This window comes from Mirounga leonina, unplaced genomic scaffold (assembly GCF_011800145.1).
Source record: "Mirounga leonina isolate KUSES-001 unplaced genomic scaffold, KU_Mleo_1.0 Mir_166, whole genome shotgun sequence".
Lineage (NCBI taxonomy): Eukaryota > Metazoa > Chordata > Mammalia > Carnivora > Phocidae > Mirounga > Mirounga leonina.
This window is the reverse complement of record NW_023270418.1, coordinates 24566453-24593535: the sequence shown is the minus strand read 5'-3', so window position 1 is coordinate 24593535 and position 27083 is coordinate 24566453. Positions and strand designations below refer to the sequence as shown.

The 27083-nt window shown below is 41.6% G+C and overlaps 2 protein-coding genes across 3 annotated transcripts in view; both read left to right on the top strand.

Moving 5' to 3' along the window:
* FNBP4 (formin binding protein 4) overlaps positions 1-7025 on the top strand; it is a 37250-nt gene extending 30225 nt beyond the window's left edge. Inside the window, exons 16-17 of one of the 2 annotated variants that reach the window (XM_035012852.1) lie at positions 2062-2219; positions 5972-7025. In XM_035012852.1, the coding sequence (XP_034868743.1) occupies positions 2062-2219; positions 5972-6062 (249 nt within the window). In that variant the 3' untranslated portion in view covers positions 6063-7025. The remainder of the gene's footprint in view (positions 1-2061; positions 2220-5971) is intronic. The other variant, XM_035012853.1, reaches the window with a different exon arrangement.
* A 1214-nt stretch (positions 7026-8239) lies between these two features.
* The window catches only part of AGBL2 (ATP/GTP binding protein like 2), a 42255-nt gene continuing 23411 nt past the window's right edge, over positions 8240-27083 (top strand). The window contains exons 1-8 of the mRNA XM_035012851.1: positions 8240-9081; positions 9489-9621; positions 9889-9952; positions 10984-11118; positions 14406-14459; positions 15609-15791; positions 21170-21277; positions 26362-26515. Of these exons, the coding sequence (XP_034868742.1) occupies positions 9586-9621; positions 9889-9952; positions 10984-11118; positions 14406-14459; positions 15609-15791; positions 21170-21277; positions 26362-26515 (734 nt within the window). The 5' untranslated portion in view covers positions 8240-9081; positions 9489-9585. The remainder of the gene's footprint in view (positions 9082-9488; positions 9622-9888; positions 9953-10983; positions 11119-14405; positions 14460-15608; positions 15792-21169; positions 21278-26361; positions 26516-27083) is intronic.

The following is a 27083-nucleotide window of genomic DNA, read 5'->3' as shown; positions in this document are numbered from 1 at the left end:
AATGCCTCGTGTTCAGGAATATTTGAAATACATGTTTTCAGTCTTTTTGCTGAAGGTTTTGTGTGCAGCTTACTAGAAAATAAGTCCTAACCATCCGGTCTTTATTCCTCTGACTGCAGTGTTCCCCTGTGAAAACGTGCATAACAGCCAGTGCAACTCTATATCCATGGTTTTGAATGTGATTGGCAATAAATAACTTCTAAAACATAACTAATTTTCCCATGACTGATAGGAATCAAATGTGATAGAAAATTTTTTTTCACAAATCCCAATAGAAGTCAAAATGAAGCCATAGTGACTACCCAGAGCTTTGTTTTTTAATCACATTTGCCAGTGTTCAGTGAAAGGTTATACCTCGGTGAGCCCTCTGTGCACATGTGACCGTTATTACTTCGTGTTACTTTTTATTCAGTTGGTTCCATGCTAAGCCAGAATGGTCTGTTTTGGTTGCTGGAAGGCTGTGTATGTAGTGTGTGAGGCTGTACCACAGGTGAAATGACAGACTAGATCGTGGGAAGGTGTGTGGAGCTAACGGTGTAAGCACAACACATGGGCCCTCATTTCCCCAGAAGGTTAAAAACTCTGAATTACAGTCAAAGTAGGGTATCGAGTTAGGGAGATAAGTAACAGAAGAAAGACTAAAAATATGAAACTTATTTTCTCAGATTTTTGAAGGCTTAAGAAATGTCTCTCACGTGCAGGCAGGAAGAATAGGTTGGGCCCCCATACCCAGTCCGAGGTGAGCACAGCTGCAGTTAATCACACCTGACCACTCGCGTGCCTGCTTGTCGTGCTTATGGTGTGTGACCTGGTCGGGTCTTCAAACACACAGTTCTGCTGGTCTTCAAAATACAGGGGATAAAGGGCGCCTGGGTGGCTCAGTTGGTTGAGCGACTGCCTTCGGCTCGGGTCATGATCCTGGAGTCCCTGGATTGAGTCCCGCATCGGGCTCCCTGCTCGGCAGGGAGTCTGCTTCTCCCTCTGACCCTCCCGACCCTCCCCCCCTCTCATGTGCTCTCTCTCTCTCAGTCTCTCTCTCTCTCAAATAAATAAATAAAATCTTAAAAAAAAAATACAGGGGATAAAATATTTCTAATGCATACGATTTGTCAGGCATTCTCCTTAGAAGCTTGGGATCCAATAGTGAGTCAGACAAACAAATCCTGTTTTTGTGGAGATTCCCTTCCGGAGGGCTGGAGAAGAAGGGGGAATGGGGAGACAAATAGGCAAGTATGTGCATGTTTGGTGCTTTAAAACAAAAAAAAATGCAGTGAGGCAAAACAATCAGTGTTAGAGGACAAAAAGTAGTCTTTGGGAGGTGGTGCTGTTTCAGATAGGGTGGTCAGGGAAAGCCTCTTAGCTAGAGTGCCTTTGAACAGAGGCCTGAGGGTAATAACAGAGCAAACCATGTTGGACATACATAGTTCTACTTTTCTAAGTATCACCAGCATATTTTTTTTTACTATGATAGTACATATTATAGATAATTTAGAAAATGAAGAAGAGCCAAAAGAATAAAAATAAAATCTTCTCTTAGAACTAATCTTACTAATATTTTGATGTTATATCTCCTTGCATTTTTTATATTTTGTTGCCATTGACTATGTTGCTCTTTACAGAAAAGCTGGCCATTTATTTCTCAGTTCTATTTTTCACTTGATGTGAACATGGCATCCATACTTGATGTGAACACGGCATCTATTTAAAACTTGCCAAAGGCAACACTGTAATTCTGAGCTGAGCTAAGGGCAACAGTTTTGAATTCCATAGAATAATGACGCTAAAGGAAATTTTTCTGACCCGATTTAATAAAAATATGTTTAAAGTTTTAGATTTTTTTTTTCTTTTTTACAGTTTTTAGATTTTCAACCAAGCATTAGGTGCATAGTTGGTAGAAATTTTTGGCAGGAACTTATAATGGTATTTATTTTCTGTGTTTCTGTCCCTTTGGTTTTAAAGTCCCCTTATTCCTTAGAACTAAGAAGGGATCTTGATCTTAGGTGGCTCTCATTTCCATGTTTTATGTATTATCTTCTTCCTGACCTTTAACCTTTGCCCTAGACAAAGAAGAGTAAAACCAAAATGCCATCTCTGGTAAAGAAGTGGCAGAGTATCCAGCGTGAGTTAGATGAAGAGGAGAACTCTAGTTCCAGTGAAGAGGACCGGGAATCAACCACACAGAAGCGAATCGAAGAGTGGAAGCAGCAGCAGCTGGTCAGGTACAGAGAGACTGCAGATGAGTGGGTTGTGCTGGTGGCTTCAGACACTTGTCATAGTCTTTGAATCACAGTCCTTAATGTTTGGTGTTTTTTTTTTTTTTTTTTACAAATGTATCGAAAGGTTTATAACTCACAGTAATGTTTATTTCCCTGTAAAAATTACGATTTACCCTTTTTCAAAATTAGAAATACCAGAGTTTTAACACTTTATCCTTCAAATTGTTTCTCTTAAGTAAAGGAGTGTTTTTAACTCTGAGCATACCAGGAAAAACAGATGTCCCTTTTACCATGTAGATCTAATAGACCCTTTTACAGTTTTTTTAAAAATTATTTTACAATAATTTAAGTTAAAAGGAGGGCGGCTGACTCAGTCCGTGGAGAATGGGACTCTTGATCTTGGGGTTGTGAATTCATGTTGCGTTGCAGAGATTACTTAAAAAGGGAAGGGGAGAAAACTCCATAAGAGATTCTGCTAAGAATTTGTAAACATAATTAACTCAAATATTTTTTTTTTCCTGGTTTTGAAGGTATATAGAGTAAACTCTGAGCAACATACTCATAAGTAGTGCTACTGTATTTCACATCCGTCTCGGATAGGTTCCAGCTTATCATTACTTCTGGTTCTCACACTTGCAACATCAATGAAAACATTTGGGAGAGGATCACCATCTTTTGTTTCATAATTCAAAACATTTTTATTTTTAGATATATAAATACCAATTGGAATGGTCATTATAAGGAAATTTTTTTGTTTCTAAAATGTCCATTTCTCCAGTTATTACATACCTGCTTTTAGCATTTGTCTACTTCAGAACCCTATGAAATAAATTGTAGCATACAGCATCATAAAACCTGGAAGATTCCTATCACGTGTCATTTTAGGGAAATGAGATAGTCCCGGTTATCATTACAAAATAATAGGGTGATGATGTTCCTTTTTTTTTTTTTAAGATTTATTTATTAGAGAGAGAAGAGCACAAGCAGGGAGAGCGGCAGGCAGAGGGAGAGGGAGAAGCAGGCTTCCCGCTGAGCAAGGAGCCCAATGCAAGGCTCAATCCCAGGACCTGGGATCATGACCTGGGCTGAAGGCAGCCACTTAACCAACTGAGCCACTGCCCCGCCGATGTTGTTCCTTTTTAATTCTTAGAAATTTTGTTCTTAGAAATACACTCTTCCGGGGCACCTGGGTGGCTAAGTCATTAAGCTTCTGCCTTCGGCTCAGGTCATGATGCCAGGGTCCTGGGATCGAGCCCCGCATCAGGCTCCCTGCTCTGCGGGAAGCCTCCTTCTCCCTTTCCCTCTCCCCCTGCTTGTGTTCCTTCTCTCACTGTCTCTATCTCTGTCAAATAAATAAATAAAATAGGGGGACGGGGGCGCCTGGGTGGCTCAGTCGGTTAAGTGGCTGCCTTCGGCTCAGGTCATGATCCTGGAGTCCCAGGATCGAGTCCCGCATCGGGCTCCCTGCTTGGCAGGGAGTCTGCTTCTCCCTCTGACCCTCCCCCCTCTCATGTGCTCTCTCTCTCTCTCTCAAATAAAAAAATAAAATCTTTAAAAAAAAAAAAAGATTTAAAAAAATAAAATAAAAAATAAAATAGGGGGACGGACTAGATTGGCATCAATGTTGCTGCACATGGGAACCACTAAAGGATCTTTAAAAGCTGCTTGGACTCCATTCCTCCCCCAATTCTGATTTAATGGTTCTAGGTTATGGCCTGGGCATTAGAATTTTTAAAGCTCTCATGTGCAGTGAAGCCTGACAAGCACTGGACTGGAAAACCACAGACTTGAGCCTGACAGCTTGGGAAATGTGTTGCAGTGCTGCTTTGTCAGGGAGGCTAATTAGCTTTGGCATTCAGAAGAAAGAGGTGAGGGGCACCTGGGTGGCTCAGTCGTTAAGCGTCTGCCTTCGGCTCAGGTCATGATCCCAGGGTCCTGGGATCGAGCCCTGCATCGGGCTCCCTGCTTGGTGGGAAGCCTGCTTCTCCCACTCCCCCTGCTTATGTTCCCTCTCTTGCTGTGTCTCTCTCTGTCAAATAAATAAAAAAATGGGTACTCAAGGGGCGCCTGGGTGGCTCAGTCGTTAAGCGTCTGCCTTCGGCTCAGGTCATGATCCCGGGGTCCTGGGATCGAGCCCCACATTGGGCTCCCTGCTCAGTGGGAAGCCTGCTTCTCACTCGCCCACTCTCCCTGCTTGTGTTCCCTCTCTCCCTGTATTTCTGTCAAATAAGTAAGATCTTTAATTAAAAAAAAGAAATATACTCTTATCAATCTCAAATTTGAGAAAATTCTTCTAGGATATGGTCCTCTTAATACCCATAGTCTGAAATTTTACTTACCCAGTGAGTTCTACCATCATAAATAGAATGTACAATGCCACTGTCTGTTTGCATTTATCTTCTGGCTTGTCTAATATTTGCGGGGTGGGGGCACCTGGCTGGCTCAGTTGCTATAGCATGCAACTCTTGATCTTGGGGTTGTGAGTTCAACCCCACGGTGGGCATAGAGCTTACTTAAAAAATAGTAATAATAATATTGGGGTGGGAGGGGACTATGAAGATGTTGCCTCCAGACTTTTTTACTACCTTGAAAGGTTGTATACTCTTTTTTTTTTTTTTTTTTAAGATTTTATTTATTTATTCATGAGAGAGAGAGAGGCAGAGGCAGAGGGAGAAGCAGGCTCCCCGTGGAACAGGGAGCCCAATGCGGGACTCGATCCCAGGACCCTGGGATCATGACCTGAGCCGAAGGCAGACACTTAACCGACTGAGCCACCCAGGCGTCCCGTTGTATACTCTATATTTGGGGCAGCACAATAAGAAAACTGAGGGGTACTGTTAGTGACAGTTGTATTGCACTTTTGCCTCATCCTTGTGGGTGATTCCATTATTCGGTTTTCTTATTATTTTTTTTGTCTTATTTAGTATTGCTGGGAATTGAGTAATGATTAATTCCTATAATTAAATAGCAGACTATTTCAAGATGATAGGTGGGGAAATCACAAAGATTCTGTAATTAGATTATTTTAGATTTATAAAAGGGTCCAATGCATCCATTCTAGTTATTGTAAGATAGAATCTGAGCTTAATCTATCTTGAAAATAATTGAATAAGCCATGAGGTATCAGTCCGTACAAATAGAACTGTTCATAAGAGAATTTCAAAAACCAAAGCTTCCTGACAGTAAATTGAGGGCTAAAATATACCTTTCCTAAAGAATTGGAACTCTTTGGGACTAAGATAAACTTTCACAAGAATTGTCGTATTCCTGGGACACCTGGGTGGCTCAGTGGGTTAAGTGTCTGCCTTTGGCTCAGGTCATGATACCAGGGTCCTGGGATAGAGCCCCGCGTCGCGTCGGGCTCTCTGCTCCGCAGGGAGCCTGCTTCTCCCTCTCCCTCTGCTGCTCTCCCTGCTGTGCGTGCTCTCTCTCTCTCTCTGTCACTATTTGTCTCTCTCAAATAAATAAATTAAAAAAAAAAAAAAGAATTTTACTCCTTCAGTGTGGCTTTAATGGTTACAGGAGATAGATAAAAGAAAATATGCATTTACGTGTTCATACAACTGTAGAGAGAGCGTGTGTGTCTTTGGTTGATGCATCAGAATTAAGAAATTTGATGAGTATATTGGTAGTTGAGAAACTTTCTGAAGTACATTCATGAACAAAGATGAGAGTTTCAGTGATAGGTACTGGTTTTTGTGAACAGTTTCCTCCTTTTTCTTCCCAGTGAAGTAATCTGTGTGTTGTTTTCACAGTGGCATGGCAGAGAGGAATGCTAATTTTGAAGCGCTTCCTGAGGATTGGCGAGCAAGACTGAAGAGGAGGAAAATGGCTCCAAACACATAGTTTTGTGGGGGGGGCGGGGGGTTTTTTATTACTGATTTTTTTCTTCTTGGCGTTCAGTTCAGAGTCTTCACCAGTTTTACTGTTGTCAATAAACTATAAATGTTATGAGGGAGAGCATATGAATTTCCTGGGCAAAAGCATACACACGTACAGCGTTTTCACATTTGTGAAATGTAATTTTTGTTTTGCTGAAGGGTGAGGTTGACCGAGTGCTTTGACGTGGCTGCCTTTATTCTCACACTGGCAAGCTCAGCATATCAGGTACATTAACCTCATTGATCTGGAACATGTGATTCAGGAGTGTGATACATCAGCAGAGGACTCACTGACAAAAAGTGAAGGATTTTCCGTCTCATAGAGGCTCACCTAGTTCCTAGTGCGGCTCTCTCTCATTAACTTCTACTCCAGAACAAGTGCAATTAAGAAGGCAGCTCTGTATTCTGTTTTGCTTAACTGGGATTATCGGAATCTGACCTCTTCCAGCCTGCCATCCCTCAAGTGCTGAGGTATAGTGAGGCGTTTCCCTTGTGCTGACAGATGACCACACACTCTGGAGAGCTCTTTCTCACACCTAGAACTGGTAGCTCAGTCATTTCACACACTAGTGGCGGATTCAAATTTCAGTACCGGCAGCAGCAGGTGATCCTATCTTTAAGTTTGAGGATTTCCCCTCATCTGTGTGGCAGGAAATACAACAAGAGCCACTGTATGTATTAATGTGTCTCCATTGTCTTAACTTTGTTCCAAAATTCACCTTCCTTTTATGTGAATGTACTCTCCATAAAATTCCAGTATTTAAAAAGCAGTTTACTGTTCTGTACTTTCTGTTGTATCACAATCAGGTAAAAGTCACTTTAAACTGAAGAAACGGCAAATTGTGTTTTAAAGCTGTTTGTATTTCTCCAGTTTCTGGCCTTGTAAATTTGTATATATGCTCTAATAAAGCTTTTTTTATACTTCTGATTGGTTATCCTTTTGCTCTTCTAAGGCTGTTATTTCATGATTGTGTCATCAAGACTTGTTTTAAGGCCAGTCTTAATTGTTTTTTCTTACCAAACACAGCGTAAAGCATGTGTAAACATTGAAGAACAGCTCTCAGGAAAAAGAAGAGCGGCAGGATCTTGAGTCAGTGGGAGTAAGAGTGGGGGTGGGGACAGGGTGAGAAAAACAGGTTTCTGGCACCAGAAGGTTCTATGACTTAAATTTTGGAGCTTGTACTGTATAATATTAGCTAATGTTTGACCTAAAATCCTGGAAATGATGTGATGTGGTTTTGAAGATCGCTTTTTTCTCTGATTATAGAGGTAATCTCTACCTTGGTTACATTCATATAAAGCTAACCAAAGATAACAATTAATAGTTTGAATTTTATTCCAATCTATTTATTTGCATGTAATTGAGAAGTTTTACCTACTCGATGTCCTGTATACCAGTGCGTTGAATTTTATTTACCCATTATGTAGGTTGGGGTGACATTTTGTATACAAACTTTTTCTTGTAATTTGCATAGAGCAAATTTGAAGAAATACCAACTAGCAATTAAAGCTTTTGCTTTAACTGTCTAGCCGTTTTCTAGACTTGTAGGAATTGCTGCAGAGCACCAGTACCTTTGTCACTATCTTTTTGTTGTTGTTAGAGTGAACGAGAGAGAACACTGAGGGGGGAGATGCAGTGGGAGAGGGAGAAGCAGGCTCCTGGATAAGCAGGATGTGGGGCTCCATCCCAGGACCCTGGGATAATGACTGAGCCACCCTTTGTTACCATCTTAACAGAATGGAGCGCTTTAGAGTCTTAACAATTTGATGGTCAAAAAGTGTGGTTTGCGTTTTCTTGTAATTTTTCAAATCTAGCTATGGGGTGGTGAGATACAGGGTCGGAGAGGGGAAACCGCTCCTTTTGAGCCAACACCTGACAGTTAACCTAAAGCTAAGGAATGGCAAAGAAGTTTGGAATTTTAAGATTTATTTTTTTAAAAGATTTTGTCAGAGCGAGCACAAGCGGGGGAGTGGCAGGCAGAGGGAGAAGCAGGCTCCCAGCGAGCAAGGAACCCTATTTGGGACTCAATCCCAGGACCCTGGGATCATGACCTGAGCCAAGGGCAGACGCTTAACGACTGAGCCACCCAGGCGTCCCAACATTTATTTTAGAGAGAGCACGAAAGGGAGGGAGGGGCAGGGGGAGAGGGAGAGAAAATCCTAAGCACACTCCTCGGGGAGCCCGAGCCAAGGCAGGGCCTGAGATCATGACCTGAGCCCAAGCCAAGAATAGGATGCTTAAGGAAGTTAAGAATATTTTTGAGGACCACTAACTGGCATTGTATTCACCAATCCAATTTCGGTGCCCCAGAAGCGGGGCTGCAACATCGGATGAAAGGAGCAATGCGTCTGCAAAACCGGAGGCTGGCGCACCCGGGTACATTTCCCAGGGTCCCACCCGGCCCGGGAGGCGGGGCCTCGCTCCCCGGAAGCGTCCTGCCGCCCTGCCCTCCCGTTTCCGCCTCGCGGTTGCTAGGCTACCGGGGCCCTAGCAGACAGCGGTGGCGGGCGAGCGCTGGGAGCGTGTTCTCTGCTTGCTGCGAGGCTCGGCCGCTGTCCCCTGCAGTGCGGTGGCCTCCCGCCTCGCTTTGGCGTCTCTGCCGCGGCAGGCGCGGCGCACACCCCTACTGCCGCAGACAGGCCGGGAGCGGAGGGGAATCGCACCCTTCCCTCTGCCCTCCTAGGAAATCTCTACGCTCCCTCTCCGACTCTTCAGAGAAACTACCCCTCCTCACCTTCCCCGGCACCAGGAAGCCCTGAACCCCTGAATTCCATTTTCAGGGCCCACTTCCCGGGCCCCTGACCTTTCTTATCTACTCCGAGGCAACTCCGTTGGATCCCTCCATCCCCATTTCTTTCACTTTCTTGTTGCGTCCTGGTGGTGGGCATCTCCCTCCTCCGAGAGGGAAGCATGGGAGCCCCAAGGGTCCAGGTGCCGCGGGAGGCCCAGACTGGAAGACAAGCCGCCCTCCCTCATTCCTCAGGTGTGCCTCCTCTGGGCCTCAGAGTAGGAACCAGTAGCCAGGTGCTTGTATGTTTGAGAGGCTGGATTGGCGGGGAAGAGGGAGCGCTGAGACAAGTTTTGTTTTGTTTTTGTTTTTTTAAGATTTTATTTATTTATTTCAGAGAGAGAGAATGAGAGAGAGCACATGAGAGGGGGGAGGGCCAGAGGGAGAAGCAGACTCCCCGCCGAGCAGGGAGCCCGATGCGGGACTCGATCCAGGGACTCCAGGATCATGACCTGAGCCGAAGGCAGTCGGTCGCTTAACCAACTGAGCCACCCAGGCGCCCGAGACAAGTTTTCTTAAAGTCGCGTGAGAGCCGCGCAGGTGGAGGACGGTGGGGTGAAATCGGCAGGTTTTTTTTCAGTTGTCCTGCTCTGGTTTTTTAGCTTCTGTGTAATCAGCTGCCCTTTTGGAAACTGGGCAGGGGTTGTGGCCGGATGCCGGTGTCACTGACTTGTCTTCAGCATACCATGCAGAAGTAACATGTTCCCAGCATTGGAAACCGAGCTAAAGCAGGAGGTGGGTACACTCCCCTCTCCAGGAACTCCACAGAACTCCACTACTACTAGATCAGAAGGCATATTCTGGTGGCACCTTTTTGTGGCAGGAGATCTTGATCCCCAAGATAGAATAATTTGCGTGAATGTCTTTCACTTGGTTTGTTTACAGATGTCCTCAGGAACTCAAGAACGGTTGTCCTTTGCAACAATTCTTGTGTGCCTTTTGTTAAGAGTTCAGTATTATTTGAAAGGACTTTCCTAATCGATAGGGCTTTTCCTTTCACAGGCTCTTCCTGATCCCTATGAAGATTTTATGTACCATCATCTTCAATACTATGGCTACTTTAAAGGTAATAGCGTATTCTTACCGAGCATCACCTTTCCTGCCTTCATGGAGTAAATGGTTAGATTAACTGGAGACTTACATTTGGATAAATTAATGACAGATTTTTCTAGCACCATGAGGGAAAGATGAAGGGAAGTGAAGAGTACTTCCTTTCCCCATTGATCTGCTATGTCACCTCTTTTGAGTGCCTGTGTATACAAGGGTCTGTCTATCCTTGTACCAATATTTCTTAATTACACTATATGGCATTAAAATAGTCTTGATAATCTGGAAAGACATGTCCTCCATCGTGTTCTTCAGAAGTGTCTTGGCTATTCTTGCCTTTTCCATGTAATTTTACAATTAGCTTGTGATGTTTAAAAAATTGGGATTGCATTGTATCTGTAGATCAAATGTCACAAGAAATGAGAGTTTTCCAATACTGGGTTTTGCAATCTCTTTTTTATTTTTATTTGGGGAGGGTGTTCTGCAACCTATGAATATACTCTATTTCTTCATTTACATAGATCTTGCTTAATGTCTCCCAGTAAAGATTTATATTTTTTTCATGGAACTTCATATTGTTATGTTACCATAAATGGTATCTCTTTATATTTTGATTTTCTAACTTTGTTCTGGTATTTAGAAATAAAATTAAGTTTCAATATTGATTTTCTATCAACCTTATTAAATTTTCTTACTATTTCATTTTTAAAGTCATTTCTAATTTGTTGAAAACTGAATTTCCAGTTTGCCAGATTCAACAGAGCCCTCAAGACAAAGCAGCTTTGGGCACCTTTCTCTTTCCACCCTACCATGCTGCTTCTCAGGTCTCTCCTCACTGTAAAGTGGAGAAAATGAGGCTTCACTCACGGAAATTGGAATATGAAAGTTCTTTGGAAAATGGGATATATTCATTGTAAAGGCCTGTGGTGGTGATGGGTGGTAACAGAAGCAGTGGCAGTTTGGATAGTACCAGTGGTTTTGGTATTGACCTAGATGTTACAGGTGATGAGCCGGCCTTCCAGCACCTTTAATTACATTGCGTATTTGTAGCTCAGAGAGGCAGTTTACCAAACTCAGCCACGCACCAGCATGTTTGGAAGAAGAATCCTCGCTACCTGGTGAGTGGCTCTTTTGGGGAAAGAGAGGATGTGATACCAGACCCGCTGCAAAAGGAGAAGCTACTATGTGAGTAATGATCAGTGGGTGTGAACCCCAGAAATCTCACTGCCTTGAGCCACTCCTTGGGGTATTCGGGAGAACATGACCTAACACGGCAAAAGCCAGAGGAACAGCCTTGGCCAGTTTCTGACATCACTCAAAAAAGTTATATCTAGATCCACTTTGGATTATAGGTTTAAATTAAAATACTATACATTCTGGATTACTTTTCTTCAAATTTTTGGAAAATTTGTTAACACTGTGGTCAAGACTAGCACAATGATTTTTACACAGTTTTGGCAGGTATATTTGTTAAGGCACTTTATGGAAGAGTGGTGGAAACGAATTTCAGCTAGCTTAAGCAAAAATAATTTTGTAAAATTTAATTAATTAATTAATTAGTTAGTTATTTAAAGACAGAGAGAGAGAGGAGGAGCGGAGGGAGAGGGACAGGCAGACTCCCTGCTGGGATTGGAGTTTGAAGCAGGGCCCGATCCCACAATTCTGAGATCATGATTTGAGCTGAAACAGAGTTGGACGCTCAACCAACTGAGCCATCCATGCAACCCCCCAAAAAATAATTTTTCACAAGGATTTCACAGGTTCCTTCTGGAATCTAAGGGCAGGAGTACAGATGAATTTCTCCCTCACTACATAACCAACCAAACATCAATTCACTTTTCCCCATATCCTCCCTGATCCCAGTTCAAGCTACCATCATTTCTCACTATTGAAAGAGCCTCAATAATTGGCCTCCTGAATTCTTCTCTTGTTTCATGCTAACCCCTTTCAATCCATTTTCCATACAGCATTATTCTTTTTTATATGCAAATCTGATTGTGTCCTTTTTCTAAGCCTTTGAATGACACAAAACCCAAAAGCCATAAAATACCGTTAATAAAGCAAAATAACAAACTTAAAAAAAAGATTGTGACAAATATGTCAAAGGATTATTTTCTTTAACATAGTAGCTCTTAATCAATATGTAGGGGCGCCTGGGTGGCTCAGTCGTTAAGCGTCTGCCTTCGGCTCAGGTCATGGTCCCAGGGTCCTGGGATCGAGCCCCGCATCGGGCTCCCTGAAGCCTGCTTCTCCCTCTTCTATTCCCCCTGCTTGTGTTCCCTCTCTCGCTGTGTCTCGCTCTGTCAAATAAATAAATAAAATCTTAAAAAAAAAAAAATCAATATGTAAAAGATGACCAAATACAAAAATGGGCAAAAGACATGAGCAAGCCTTTCATAAAAACAAACACAGTCAGGGTGCCTCAGTAGCTCAGTTGGTTCGGTGTCCGACTCTTGGTTTCAGCCCACGTCATGATTTCATGGGTCATGGGATTGAGCCCTGAGACAGGCTCCATGCTGGATGGGGTGTCAGCTTGGGATTCTCTCCCTCTGCCCCTTCTGCACGTGCATATGCACGAATGGGAGCTCACTCTCTCTAAAATAAATAAATATTTTAAAAAATGTACACAATCAATAAGCTTATGAAAAGATGTTCAATTTCACCTTTAATTAAAGATACAAATCAAAATGTCAAGGTACCATTTTTTAAATTAATGGAATTTGGGTAAAAAATTTTTTTAATTACACCTAGTACATAGAGGTCAGGGTATGGGGGAACACTCTCCTAACTGCTGTTAGGGCTGTGAATAGGTAGACTATTTTAGGAAGGCAATTTGGCGATATTTGGGAAATTTAATACAGTGCATAACCCTTAATGCAGTAATTCCATTTTCAGATAGATGTTTGCTCACACCCCAGTGCCCTGAAGGCTCTTCCATTCTGTGTCCCACAGCTCCTGGCAGGGAATAGAAAGGCAGGGGTTGAGCAAAGGAAACTCATCTTGGTGGGATGGCTTATGATTGCCCCCTTCCATTTCCTCCTGCCCCATTTACTCAAGATAATAAGAAACAATTGCCAGCCTCAATATCATAAACACCATGAAATTCAAAATCTGCTGGTAGAGGTAACACAATATGAATGAGTTTTAGCATGTAATTGATGATAGGACTTCTTTTATTCCTGTTTTGATCACTGGCATGAGGAAGACATTTTTTCATCATCTTTGTAGCAAAGCATTTTTTTTTAAGATTTTATTTATTTTAGAGAGAGAACATGAGCAGGGGGAGGGGCAGAGGGAGAGGGAGAGAGAAAATCTCAAGCAGACTGCATGCCCAGCATGGAGCCTGATGTGGGGCTCGATCCCAGGACCCTGAGATCATGACCTGAGCTGAAATCAGGAGTCCAACACTCAACCGACTGAGCCACCCAGGCGCCCCAGCAAAGTATTTTTTTTTAAAGATTTATTTATTTATTTTAGAGAGAGAGAGAGCAGGAGCACGAGGGGCAGTGGGAGAGAGAGAATCTTATACAGACTCGCCACTGATCGTGGATCCTGATCCCACAACCCTCTGAGATCATGACCTGAGCCAAAATCAAGAGTCAGTGGCCTAATTGACTGAGATACCCAGGTGCCCCACTAGTTTGCCTTCTTGCCAGCAGGTTCTGAGAGTACCTGTTTACTTAACACCTGTGCCGGGATGAATGTGAAAACACATAAATGTTTTTCCTGTCAGGTAAAAAATTAGTATCTACTTGTCATACCGGTTTCTAGTTCTTTATGAGTGAGATTGAACAGCTTTACCATCTTTTCAAATGTTTATTGTCCCCTCCCCCCATTAATCTAGGGAAAAGATTAAGAGATAAAAAAAATAGGGCCCTGAAATTTAAAGAAACAACAAAAAAAGTTTTTTTAAAGAAAAGACAGGTGTCTGGGTGGCTCAGTTGGTTGAGCCTCCGACTCTTGACTTTGGCTCAAGTCATGTTCTCAGGGTCATGAGATCAAGCCCCGCCTTGGGCTCTGCCCTCAGTGTGGAGTCAGCTTGTCCCTCTCCCTTTGCTCCTCTCCCCCCCCCCCCCCCCAGCACACTCTCTCTCTCTCTCTCTCTCTAAAATAAATAAATAAATAAAATCTTAAAAGAAAAAAAAAAGAAGGAAAGGGCACCTGGGTGGCTCAGTTGGTTAAGTGTCTGCTTTTGGCTCAGGTCATGATCCCAGGGTTCTGCTTAGCAGGGAGTCTTTGTCTCCCTCTCCCTCTGCCCACCCCACCCCCCACTCTCTCTCTCACTCTCTCCCTTTCTCTCTCTCTCTCAAATAAATAAACAAAATCTTAAAAAAAAAAAAAAAAAGGAAAGAAGGAAAAATGGGGCCCTAACTGGGGGTTGGGGAGGCGGTGAAAGGGACAGGGAAAGAGAGCAGAGAAAAGAAAGTCACAGATCCCTAGGACAAACTGAGCCTCCTCTTTCCTCTTTCTAGGGCCCACCTGTCTATCTTCAGCGGTGCACAGACAGTTAGATGCTGTGAGCAGAGGTATTCCGCGTCCTTCCAGACTTGAAAACTCAAACTGCTTTCCGGGAAGTGTCTTCACTTACTTCTCTCTCTGCCAGATCTGGCGCTCACCACACCCAGGGCCCTTCCGCCTTTCCTCCCTTTCGCCTTTCCTTTCTTTTTTTTTTTTTGCCTTTCCTTTCTTTTCTTTCTTCCTCTCATTTCCCTTCTTGTTCTCTGCCCTGGAAGCCTCTTTTCCTCCCTTTTTTCTCATTCTGTTTCCCAAGAACTCATCTCTCTCTCCTGCCCTGCTCACTCCTCTGCCCTCCCTTTGGTCCCCTCTTCATTAGTCTCTCTGTTCTCCCAATCACGGTTTTTTGATCTTGAAAGTTAATTTGTAGATTGTTTCACTGTAGTTAATAAAGCCTTAGGTACTTTTCTCCAAAATGCTAATGGGTGAAATGAAAGTTTCCTCTTTTGCCTCTCTCTAAGCAAAACTATGACATAATTTGATGTAAAAGACAAAAAATTTTCTTCAAGCTTTACATTTAAATAATAGACTACACAGAATGTTAATGTAACTTTTTGTAATTTTTTTTAAAGATTTTATTTATTTATTTGACAGAGAGACACAGTGAGAGAGGGAACACAAGCAGGGGGAGTGGGAGAGGGAGAAGCAGGCTCCAGGCTGAGCAGGGAGCCCGATGCGGGGCTCGATCCCAGGACCCTGGGATCATGACCTGGGCCGAAGACAGACGCTTAACGACTGAGCCACCCAGGCGCCCCAACTTTTCATAATTTTGATGCTATTGTCCTGGACTGACTCTTCTTTTTGAAGGAGACGCGTGTCTAGGATCGTGCTCCTGGGCTCATATTCTTTTTTTTTTTTTTTTTTTAAGATTTTATTCACTTATTTGACAGAGAGAGAGACAGCTAGAGAGGGAACACAAGCAGGGGGAGTGGGAGAGGGAGAAGCAGGCTTCCCGCCGAGCAGGGAGCCCGATGCGGGGCTCGATCCCAGGACCCCGGAATCATGACCTGAGCCTAAGGCAGGCACTTAACGACTGAGCCACCCAGGCGCCCCCTGGGCTCATATTCTAATACAGTGCTTCCAGTTAGTCGTCACAGTCGAGCAGCAAAGACCCCACGGAGGAAACGAAAGCCGTTCACTCATTCTCTTCCCCTCTGCAGATTCCCTCATGCTCGGTTCACCACTTAAGAGCAGACAACTTCTTCATGATGAATTTGGCGAAGTAAACCCATGTCTCCGAGAACCCCGAGATCTCTTTGCTGCCTTCTCTAGCAGCGGGCTACTGCAGGCTCCAAGGTGGCCGATAGAATGTGAGGTCATCAAGGAAAACCTTCATCATATCGGTAATGTGACTTATGTGTCGTGGTCCTGCTGTTCTGACAGACACTGTTTTTTTTAAAGATGTTATTTATTTAGTTGACAGAGAGAGCACAAGCAGGGGGAGCAGCAGGGAGTGGGAGAGGGAGAAGCAGACTCCCTGCAGAGCGGGGAGCCCGATGTGGGGCTCGATCCCAGGACCTTGGGATCATGACCTGAGCCGAAGGCAGACACTTAATGACTGAGCCACCCAGGCGCCCCCTGACAGACATTGTTAGGAGAACTTTTGAAGTCCAGCAATACTGAAGTACAAAGCAGGACAACATATATTAGCTCATCCTGAGCTGATTAAGCCCCGAGAAACTGATACATACTGGTCAAAGTAAAAAGTTACACAACTGTGTAAACGCAAATGCTTCCGAGGTATAGGAATTCGAGGATATCTTTCTAGAGGCCAAAATATATCAATACTTAAATCTGTTTTCTAGTATTCCTGTCTCAGTATTAATATGCTTGGTTGAGTTTTAGGAGTTGTATTTTTACCAGCCTTGGTATAATTGATGAACACTGTATGTACCAGAACATAGAGTTTATTGGTTTTAATTGTATTTTGAGTTTGTTGGAGTTTTTTTATCGGAATCATAGAGACTATTTTTGTGAGATTGCTGGTTTTATCTTTGAGCTATTGGTGGTGCAGATATAATCTTTAGCATTCATTACATGAGGCATTTCAAAAGTGGGTTCCATTGAAAAATGGGGACTTTTCTAATGGCTGGAACGCTTGTGTCTATCAGGCATTGTGTGTTCTAGGCTGCTAGATAAACAACTGGATGTTTCTTACTTTCACACTTCCCTCTTACAATATTCATTCAGTATATATTTACTAAGCCTCTGCCATATGGTAAGTACAGTACTTGGTGTTCAGATATAATGATGAACAAGATGGAGACACCCAGAATTCACATACTGGTAGGGATACTGATATAATGAGGCAATTGCATACAGTTTGGTCCCTCTGCGAACACTTAACCCGAGCCTGGAAGATTAGGGAGGGTTTCTTTTTTTTTTTTTTTTTAAAGATTTTATTTATTTATTTGACAGAGAGAGACACAGTGAGAGAGGGAACACAAGCAGGGGGAGTGGGAGAGGGAGAAGCAGGCTCCCTGCAGAGCAGTGAGCCCGATGCGGGACTCGATCCCAGGACCCTGGGATCATGACCTGAGCTGAAGGCAGTCGCTTAACCAACTGAGCCACCCAGGCGCCCTAGGGAGGGTTTCTGAGAGGAGTTGACATGTAAGCTGAGATCTGATGATAAGTTACAAGTGATCCAACTGAGAGGGTCAAAGAAAGTATTCCAGTTAGAGGACATGGAAAAAGAGCATGGCGTGTCTGGGCAACCAGGGAGCATTGAGCATGAAAGACATGAGCTAAAGCTGAAAATACAGGGATGTGCTCAATGCCTTAACTGGGACAGAACTGCTCTTCAGGTGATTGGAAATGGGGGGAGGGGTGGCATTTTGAGTTGGCACAATAGCTGAGAAGTCCTAAGAGCATTTGTCCCTGCCCTGTACAATTTTTAGATAAAAGTCCAAGTTGATAGGCAAAGAAAATTCCCGTGAGGATTTTGGACTCAGTTCCAAGGGAGGAAAAAAAAGTGGGAAACTGGAATTTAAAACCAGTGGTAATAGTAAAGCATGAGATTTTTTTTTTTTTTTTTTTTTAAGTAAGCTCTGTGCCCAACATGGGGCTTGAACTCACCACCCCAAGATCAAGAGTTGCATTCTCTATTGATGGAGCCAGCCAGTCACTCCAGCACTAGATCTTTTAAAAAGTATTTTTTTTTAATTTCAAGGAAATTTAATAACAAGCACCTTATGGTTTCAAACAAATTGACAGCCTCATCACTTCCTACCATCTTAAAGATAAGAAATTAGCATTGTTTTATTACTGAGCTGCCTTTATTATTTTTTCTTTCTTTTTTTTTTTAAGTTCAACCAATAAGAAGATGATACAAGAAGCAGTAAAGAAAATTTTAAGGACAGATGTTGGAGTAATACCAATGAGATTCTAGGCCCAGATCCACCACCTACTAGCTGTATGACCTTGAGCTAGTTATTTTTTTTTAATTCAAGTTTATTTAAACTGAAAAAACAGGGGCACCTCTGTGCTCAATCAGCTGAGCATCCGACTCTTGATTTTGGCTCAGGTCATTATCTCAGGGTTGTGGGGTTGATCCCCACATGAGGCTCTGTGCTCAGCAGGGAATCTGTTTGAGATTCTCTCTCTCCCTCTGCCCCTCCCCCCCAAAATAATAAATAAATCTTTAAACTGAAAAGACAAAAACAATTTACTCATTTCTCCCACCCACCTCTGGCAACCACCAGTAAGCTTGTTTTTTTGGTCTTGTTTGTTTTGAATCCAATGTGTAAGAGAGATCATACAGTATTTGTCTTTCTCTGTGTGATTGATTTCACTTATCATAATGTCCTCAAGGTCTTTCCATGTTGTTACAAATGACAAGATTTCATTCTTTTTTATGGATGAATAATATTTCATTGTATATTTATACCACAATTTCCTTGTCCATTCATTCATTGATGAACACTTAGGTTATTTCCATATCTTTGCTATTGTAAATAATGCTGCAATGGGAGTACACTTATCTTTTTGAGTTAGTATTTTCATTTCCTTCAGATCAATACCCACAAGTAGAATTAGTGGGTCATATGGTAGTTCAATTTTTAATTTTTTTAAGGAACCTCCATACTGTTTTTCCATAGTGACTGCACTAATTTACATTTCCACCAACAGAAGGTTCCCTTTTCTCCACATCCTCGCTAACACTTGTTATTTCTAGTCTTTTTTTTTTTTTTTTGGTAATTTTTTTTATAGATTTTTTTTCATTTAGTTTCTTTTTTTGATCTCAGGGTTGTGAGTTGGAGCTCTATGTTGAGCTCCATGCTGGGCATGGAGCCTACATAAAAAAAAAAAAAAAAAATCAGGGGTGCCTGGGTGGCTCAGTTGGTTAAGCATCTGCCTTCGGCTCAGGTCATGATCCCAGAGTCCTAGGATCGAGCCCCACATCGGGCTTCCCTCTCAGCAAGGAGCCCTCTTCTCCCTCTGCCTCTGCCTGCCACTCCCCCTGCTTGTGCTCTCTCTCTCTCTCTCTGACAAATAAATAAAGAAAATCTTTTTTTAAAAAACGAAAAAAAAAATAAATTCAAAAAAAATCAGGGAGCATGAAGTCTCCAGCTTTGTTCTTCTCTCAAGATTTCTTTGGCTATTCAGAGTCTTTATGGTTCCATAGAAATTTTAGGATTATTTGTTCTATTTCTGTGAAAAATGTTATTGGATATTTAAAAAATATTAATTCTTCCAATCCTATGAGCATGGAATATCTTTTCACTTATTTGTATCTTCTTTAATTTCTTTCATTAATGTCTTATAGTTTTCAATATACAAGTCTTTCACCTCCTTGGTTAAATTATTCCTAGGTATTTTATTCTTTTGATACAATTGTAAATGAGATTGTTTTCTTAATGTCTTTCTGATAGTTCATTACTAGTGTATAAACATGCAACATATGTTTGGGTATTGATTTTGTATCCTGCAACTTTACTGAATTTATTTATTCTAACAGTTTTTTGATCAAGTCTTTAGTGTTTTTTACATATAGTCATCTGCAAATAGTAACAGTTTGACAGTTACTTTTTTTTTTTAAGTGGTTCTTTTTGTTTTGTTTTGTTTTAAGATTTGATTTATTTATTTGACAGAGAGAGACACAGCAAGAGAGGGAACACAAGCAAGGGGAGTGGGAGAGGGAGAAGCAGGCTTCCTATGGAGCAGGGAGCCCAACGCAGGGCTCAATCCCAGGACCCTGGGATCATGACCTGAGCCAAAGGCAGACGCTCAACGACTGAGCCACCCAGGCACCCCGACAGTGTTACTTCTTCCTTTCCAATTTGGATGCCTTTTATTTCTTTTTCTTGCCTAATTGCTCTAGCAAGGACTTACAATACTATGTTGAATAAAAGTTGCAAGTTGATGCATCTTTGCCTTGTTCCTGATCTTAGAAGAAAGGCTTTCAGCTTTTACATTTTGTTTTTGAGATTTTATTTACTTATTTGTCAGAGAGAGAGAAAGATGCAGGACTCGATCCCAGGACCCTGGGATCATGACCTGAGCTGAAGGCAGATGCTTAACCGACTGAGCCACCCAGGCATCCCACAGCTTTTCACATTTGAGTATGATTTTAGCTGTGGACTTAACATATATGGCCTTTATTATGTTGCGGTTCCTTCTGTACTCGCTGTGTTGAGTTTTTATCATAAATGGATGTTGAATTTTCCCAAATGCTTTTTTTTTTTTGCATCTATTAAAATGATTATATGATTTCTACCCTTCGTTTTGTGAATGTGGTATATCACATTAACTAATTTGCAAAGGTTGAACCATCTTTGCATCCCTGGAATAAATCCCATTTGATCAGGTATATGATCCTTTTAATGTACTGTTGAATTTCCCTTGTGTCTTTATATGCTCTTGGTGTTCATCAATGGCTACTATACTTAAAATGATACTGAGAAGTTGCCCAAGTCCCATATAAGAAATCTTTTAGAATTGAGTGTTAATGAAAAGTTTTGTTTCCCCTGAAATAATTGATATACTTTTTCCTCTATAGTAATAAAAAAAGTACATAGCTAAACATATTTTCCTAATTTTAAAAAGAAGCTTGGCACACCTGGCTGGCTTAGTCAGTGGAGTATGTGACTCTTGATCTTGGGGTTGTGAGTTCAAGGCCCATGATGGGTGTAGAGATTACTTAAAAATACAATCTTAAAAAAAATAAAAAATAAAAATAAATAAAAAGCTCAGGGCTAAATTTTGAAGAGTTATTATAGCAACTATATTGACCTTTCTGGCGTTTTTGTTTTTGTTTTTTTTTAAGATTTTACCTATTCATTTGAGACACAGAGACACAAAGAGAGAGAGAGAGAGAGCATGAGCAGGGGGAGAGGCATAGCGAGAGGGAGAAGCAGGCTCCCGCCGAGCCAGGAGCTCGACGTGGGGCTCAATCCCAGGACCCTGGGATCTTGACCTGAGCTGAAGGCAGACGCTTAACCATCTGAGCCACCCAGGCGCCCCTTTCTGGCTTATTTTTAAGTCTTCTATTTAAAGTTTATACTTCTGTTATATATGCTTTTTGTTAAAAATCTCATAGTCTTTATGGAAAGAAGGAAGACGTAATTAATTTACAAACAAATTGGAAACTTAGAGTGGGAATTTGGTTTGATTCAACCAAACTAGTCACTTGAATAATAATTATTATAATTGTATATTACTTTTGGATAAAGAACCTTTTATATTATTTCTTATTTTTTGCTTCTTTAATGTTTTCTTTCAGAGTGGGTTCCACCTCAACCAGAATATTTCTATCAACCTACAGGAAATGAAAAGTTACCAGAAATTGTAGGAGAAGATAAAGGCACAGTTGTCTATCAATTAGATTCAGGTATTGTTATTACACTGAACAGTTGGTGATTAATCATGACAAGATTATAATAAACATATTTTCTATAATAACAGTGTTTTTTTAAAAATCTGTAGTTTAGTGATAAACTGTCTTTCCAGACCAACCTGAATAGGAACCCTGATATTCATGGCCAATCAGCTTTAAAATTTCAATTGTTTTTTTAAAATTATGGTACTTTGTCTTAATAGTTCTAAGCCCATTTTAGAGCTTCTTCTGTGTCATTCCCCTTCCTGAAAATCAGATATTGGATATTCGGGGAACTTGCTCTTCTTTTCTCCATCTCTGTATGTACTTTAGTGAGTACTTTGTAGTATGTGCAATGACTATCATTTACTATGTGGTTTAATTGATTTCCATTAATTTGTAAGCTTCCTACAGGTAGAATCCATGTGTTTTTTTTTTTTAAAGATTTTATTTATTTATTTGAGACAGAGAGAATGAGAGACAGAGAGCATGAGAGGGAGGAGGGTCAGAGGGAGAAGCAGACTCCCTGCCGAGCAGGGAGCCCGATGCAGGACTCGATCCCGGGACTCCAGGATCATGACCTGAGTCGAAGGCAGTCGCTTAACCAACTGAGCCACCCAGACGCCCGAATCCATGTCTTTTTAAAAAATTTGTAGAACACTGTACCCAACAACAATAGCAAAATACATATTCTTTTCAAAGGCACATGGTACATTCCCCAGGATACACTATATGCTAGGTTGTAAAGCAAGTCTTAATACATTTAAAAAGAATGAAGTCATACAAAATAAATTCTCTGACCACGACAAAATTGAATTAGAAATCAACAACAGGGGGCGCCTAGGTGGCTCAGTCGGTTGAGCATCCTACTCTTGGTCTCAGCTCAGGTCTTGATCTCAGGATCATGGGTTTGAGCCCCACGTCGGGTTCCATGCTGGGCATGGAGCCTACTTAAAATTAAAAATTTAACAAAAAAAATCCACAGCAGAATGAAATCTGGGAAATATACAAATATTTGGAAATTGAACAGCACATTTCTAAGTAACCCATGGGTTAAAGAAATCATAAGAGTTTAAAAATGTCTTAAACTGAGTGAAAATAAAACAACATATTAAAATTTAAAGGATGCAGCTAAGCACTGCAAGATAAATGTATGGCTTTGAATGCCTATATTTGAAAGGAAGAAAGATGTCAAATCAGTTACCTAAGCTTTCACATTAATAAATTAGAAAAATAAGCACAAACTAAGTCCAAAGCAACCAGAGGGAAGAACATAAAAAAGATAAGAATGGAAATCAGTGAAATAGAAAACAGGAAAATAATCTGGAAAATCAAACCAAAAGTTAGTCCTTTGGAAACATCAACAAAATTGACAAAACTTTAGCTAGACCAACCATGAAAAAAGAAGAGGAGATACAAATTATCAAAATCAGGATTGAAAGGGGACAGAAACATCAAATCTACAAAAATCAAAAGAATTACAAGGTACAACTTCATGCCAGCAAATTAAACAACATAGATGGGGGCACCTGGGTGGCTCAGTCGTTAAGCGTCTGCCTTCGGCTCAGGTCATGATCCCAGGGTCCTGGGATCGAGCCCCACATCGGGCTCCCTGCTCCATAGGAAGCCTGCTTCTCCCTCTCCCACTCCCCCTGCTTGTGTTCCCTCTCTCACTGTGTCTCTCTGTCAAATAAAGAAATAAAATCTTTAAAAAAATAAACAACATAGATGGACGGGAAAAGCTGTTAGAAAAACACAAATTACCACAACTGACTGAGGGAGAAAGTTTAAAAGTCTGAATAGACTAAAACAAAGAAATTGAATTAGTAATTAAAAATCTTCCTGCAAAGGGGTGCCTGGGTGGCTCAGTCAGCTAGTGTCCAACTTTGGTTTCTGTGCAGGTCATGTTCTCATGGATCATATGATCATGCCCCACCTCAGGCTCCACACTCAGTGGGGCGTTTGTTTGAGCTTCTCTCCCTCTGCCCCTCCCCCCACTTGTGCTTGGGTTTTCTCTTTCTCTCTCTTTCTCTAAAATAAATAAATAAATAAATCTTTAAAAAAAATCTTCCTGCAAAGAAATTCCTTGCCCAGATGGGGACAGGGTTTGTTTGAATTGTATCAAACATTTAAAGATGAAATAGTACTAATCCTTCATAAACTCTGAAAATAGTAGCAGGAGGAAACATTTCCAACTGTTTACGAAGTCACTATTCAAAGTTAGACAAAGACATCACAGGAAAACTGTATTCCTTATGAATATAAATACAAAAATCCTCAACCAGATACTAGCAAAGAGGGGTGCCTGGGTGGCTCAGATGGTTAGGTGTCTGCCTTCTGCTCAGGTCATGGTCTGTGGGTCTTAGGATAGAGCCCCGCATCAGGCTCCCTGCTCAGTGGGGAGTCTGCTTCTCCCTCTCCCTCTGCCTCTCCCCCTACTTGTGTTTGCTCTCTCTCTTTCTGTATCTCTGTGTCTCAAATGAATAAATAAAATCTTTTAAAAAACCCCAAATACTAGCAAATGTTACTGTGGGCTATGAATAGGATCATCTTTAATGTTGCCTGAGAGACTCAAAATTCCTGTATTAATTGTAGAGACTGGACCATGTGGGTCCCCAGCTTTTTTTTTTTTTTTTTTAAAGATTTTTATTTTATTTATTTATTTATTTGAGAGAGAGAGAGAAACAGCATGAGAGGGGAGAGGGTCAGAGGGAGAAGCAGGCTCCCTGCTGAGCTGGGAGCCTGATGTGGGACTTGATCCCAGGACTCCGGGATCATGACCTGAACTGAAGGCAGTCGCTTAACCAGCTGAGCCACCCAGGTGCCCCTGTGGGTCCCCAGCTTTTAATTGGATTACGTGTACTCTTTCTTTTTTTAAAAAAGGTTTTATTTACTTATTTGAGAGAGACAGCATGAGCAGGGGGAGGGACAGAGGGACAAGCAGACTCCCTGCAGAGCATGGAGCCTAACATGGGGCTCCATCCCAGGACCCCAAGATCATGACCTGAGCCGAAGTCAGATGCTTAACTGACTGAGCCACCCAGGAGCCCCGATTATGTGTACACTTGGGGCCTCTTCTGCTCCTGCCTCCTCTGTGCTTGCTTTCTTCTATTATGTGCTTCCTTATATGTATGCTTTCTCTTTTGCTCTCCTTTATTATCTAAATGTTTATTACCTGAGTCTCCACAGTGACAGAGTTGCCTATCAAAGCAAAAGTCATAATATGAAGATATTTGCTAATGAAATAATAATAAAATAATAAAATAAAAATAAATAAGCCCCCATGCTAATAAAATAAGCCCCCATACTGTTTCATGCTGGCATCTATCCTGCCCCATGGTCAGCATCTTTGTTGGTATCAGTCACTTGCTGATTGGTGGATATTATTAATATCTGACAATATAATGCAAGTACAGTAAAAATCAGTTGCAAAGTGAAATTATCCTTACAAGACATGCAGGATTTTATGAAGTTATGAATGTTGAAGAATTGCTTGAATCACTTACAAAGCTACTGACAAATGAGAATCTAGAAATTTTTTTTTTCAGTTAACAAAGAGAAAATCAACAAAAGATGACAAAACAGGTTCTTCTAGACACAATGATAAGAATATTGTGGTACAGGGCGCCTGGGTGGCTCAGTTGGTTAAGCGACTGCCTTCGGCTCAGGTCATGATCCTGGAGTCCCGGGATCGAGTCCCACATCGGGCTCCCTGCTCAGCAGGGAGTCTGCTTCTCCCTCTGACCCTCCCCCCTCTCATGCTCTCTCTCTCTATCTCATTCTCTCTCTCAAATAAATAAATAAAATCTTTAAAAAAAAAAAAAAGAATATTGTGGTACAAAGTCCTTGGGGAAACTATGAAGCCCTAAAATAGTTTTGCAAAAGTAACTGTAAAAATCAAAGATGTCATATGGCAGTCTCATTGAATTTGCCTGGCTGGCTCGTCAGTGGAGCATGTGATTCTTGATCTTGGGGTTATAATTTCAAGCCCCATGTTGGGAGTAGAGATTACTTAAAATAAAATCTTTAAAAACAAATTACAGGGCATCTGGGTGGCTCAGTTGGTAGAGCGTCTGACTCTTGGTTTCCGCTCAGGTTGAGATCTCAGGGTCCTGGGGTTGAGCCCTGCATGTGGGGCTCTGCACTCAGCAGGGAATCTGCTTAAAGATTCTCTCTCTGCCTCTCCCGCAGTGCTCTCTCTCTTCCCTCTCCCCAAAGAAATAAATATTTTTTTAAAGTTTCAACCCCACCAAAAGGATAGAAAGAGGTGATTATAATCTAATTTTTATTAAATAAATTTTATATTTTTTTGTTTTAGCATCACTTTAAAGATAAAATTTCAATCAGAACCTTTTCTTTTCTCTAATTACTATGATATTTTCGTTCCCTTCATAAGTTAATTCACCCATGCCAATTCTTCCCAAACTTCTAATTTTTTTATATTTAAATCTGGAAGGATATACCAAAAAATTATATGAAGTATACTTTATTATCTCTTTTTTGTTTTCTCCTTTACCCTTTTTTTAAATTAATAAATAGGTGCTTTTTTTTTTTAGAATTAAGACTGTAAATGATGTTCTATGTGGAAAATCATTTGTCCACATGCTTTTAAATTAGGGCTTAAGTGGGTACAAATAGTATCTGAGATGCCCAGGGCACAGCCATGCAGCAAAAGGAAGTGCTCTACACCACCTTAAAGGTCTTCAGAGAAATCCGATGTTTAAAATTAAAAAATCTTGGGGCCCCTGGGTGGCTCAGTCATTAAGCGTCTGCCTTCGGCTCAGGTCATGATCCCAGGGTCCTGGGATCGAGCCCCACACTGGACTCCCTGCTCCATGGGAAGCCTGCTTCTCCCTCTCCCACTCCCCCTGCTTGTGTTCCCTCTCTCGCTGTGTCTCTCTCTGTCAAGTAAATAAATAAAATTTTTAAAAATTAAAAAAAATAAAATTAAAAAATCTCAGCAGGGACGGTTGAAAATCTGAATATTCATTATTGTTAACCTAGTATGGCATCAAACACACAGAGGAGCTCAGTAAATATTGGCTGGATGAATGGATTCTAAGTGGAACCCACCCTAAATATGTCTGTCTCATCCACAGTACCCACTGAAGGTTCCTATTTCACCAGTTCCAGAGTGGGAGGTAAGCGAGGGATTATCAGGGAGCTTGCTGTCACGCTGCAGGGACCCGAGGATAATACTCTCCTGTTTGAGTCAAGGTTTGAGAGCGGGAATCTGCAAAAAGCTGTCAGAGTGTGAGTAACGGGAATTTCCCTAAGGGGCGATAACCGGAGGGACTGACCCATGTCTTCAGGTGTCATGTTAGGAGTCAGGAGTGTTTTTGAAAAAGAGAGAAGTGGTGAGAAATGGTCATGAGGATGAAGAATGGAATAATTGGGACTCATTTTCCCCCAGAGCAAAATTTATCTACACTGGTTTGTTTGTTTGTTTTTTCTTGTGAATGATTTTCGTGCTCATTTAAAATTTGTATTAATAGGGGCACCTGGCTGGCTCAGTCAGTAGAGCATGTGACTCTTGATTTTGGGGTCGTGAGTTCGAGCCCCACCTTGTGGTAGCAATTACTTAAATAAATAAAACCCTTTAGGGACGCCTGGGTGGCTCAGTTGGTTAAGCGTTTGCCTTCAGCTCAGGTCATGATCTCAGGTCCTGGGATTGAGCCCCACATCGGGCTCCTTGCTCGGCGGGGAGTCTGCTTCTCCCTGTGCCTGCTGCTCCCCCTGCTTGTGCTCTCTTTCTCTCTCTGACAAATAAATAAAAATCTTTAAAAAAAAAACACCCTTTAAAAATTTTTTGTATTAATAA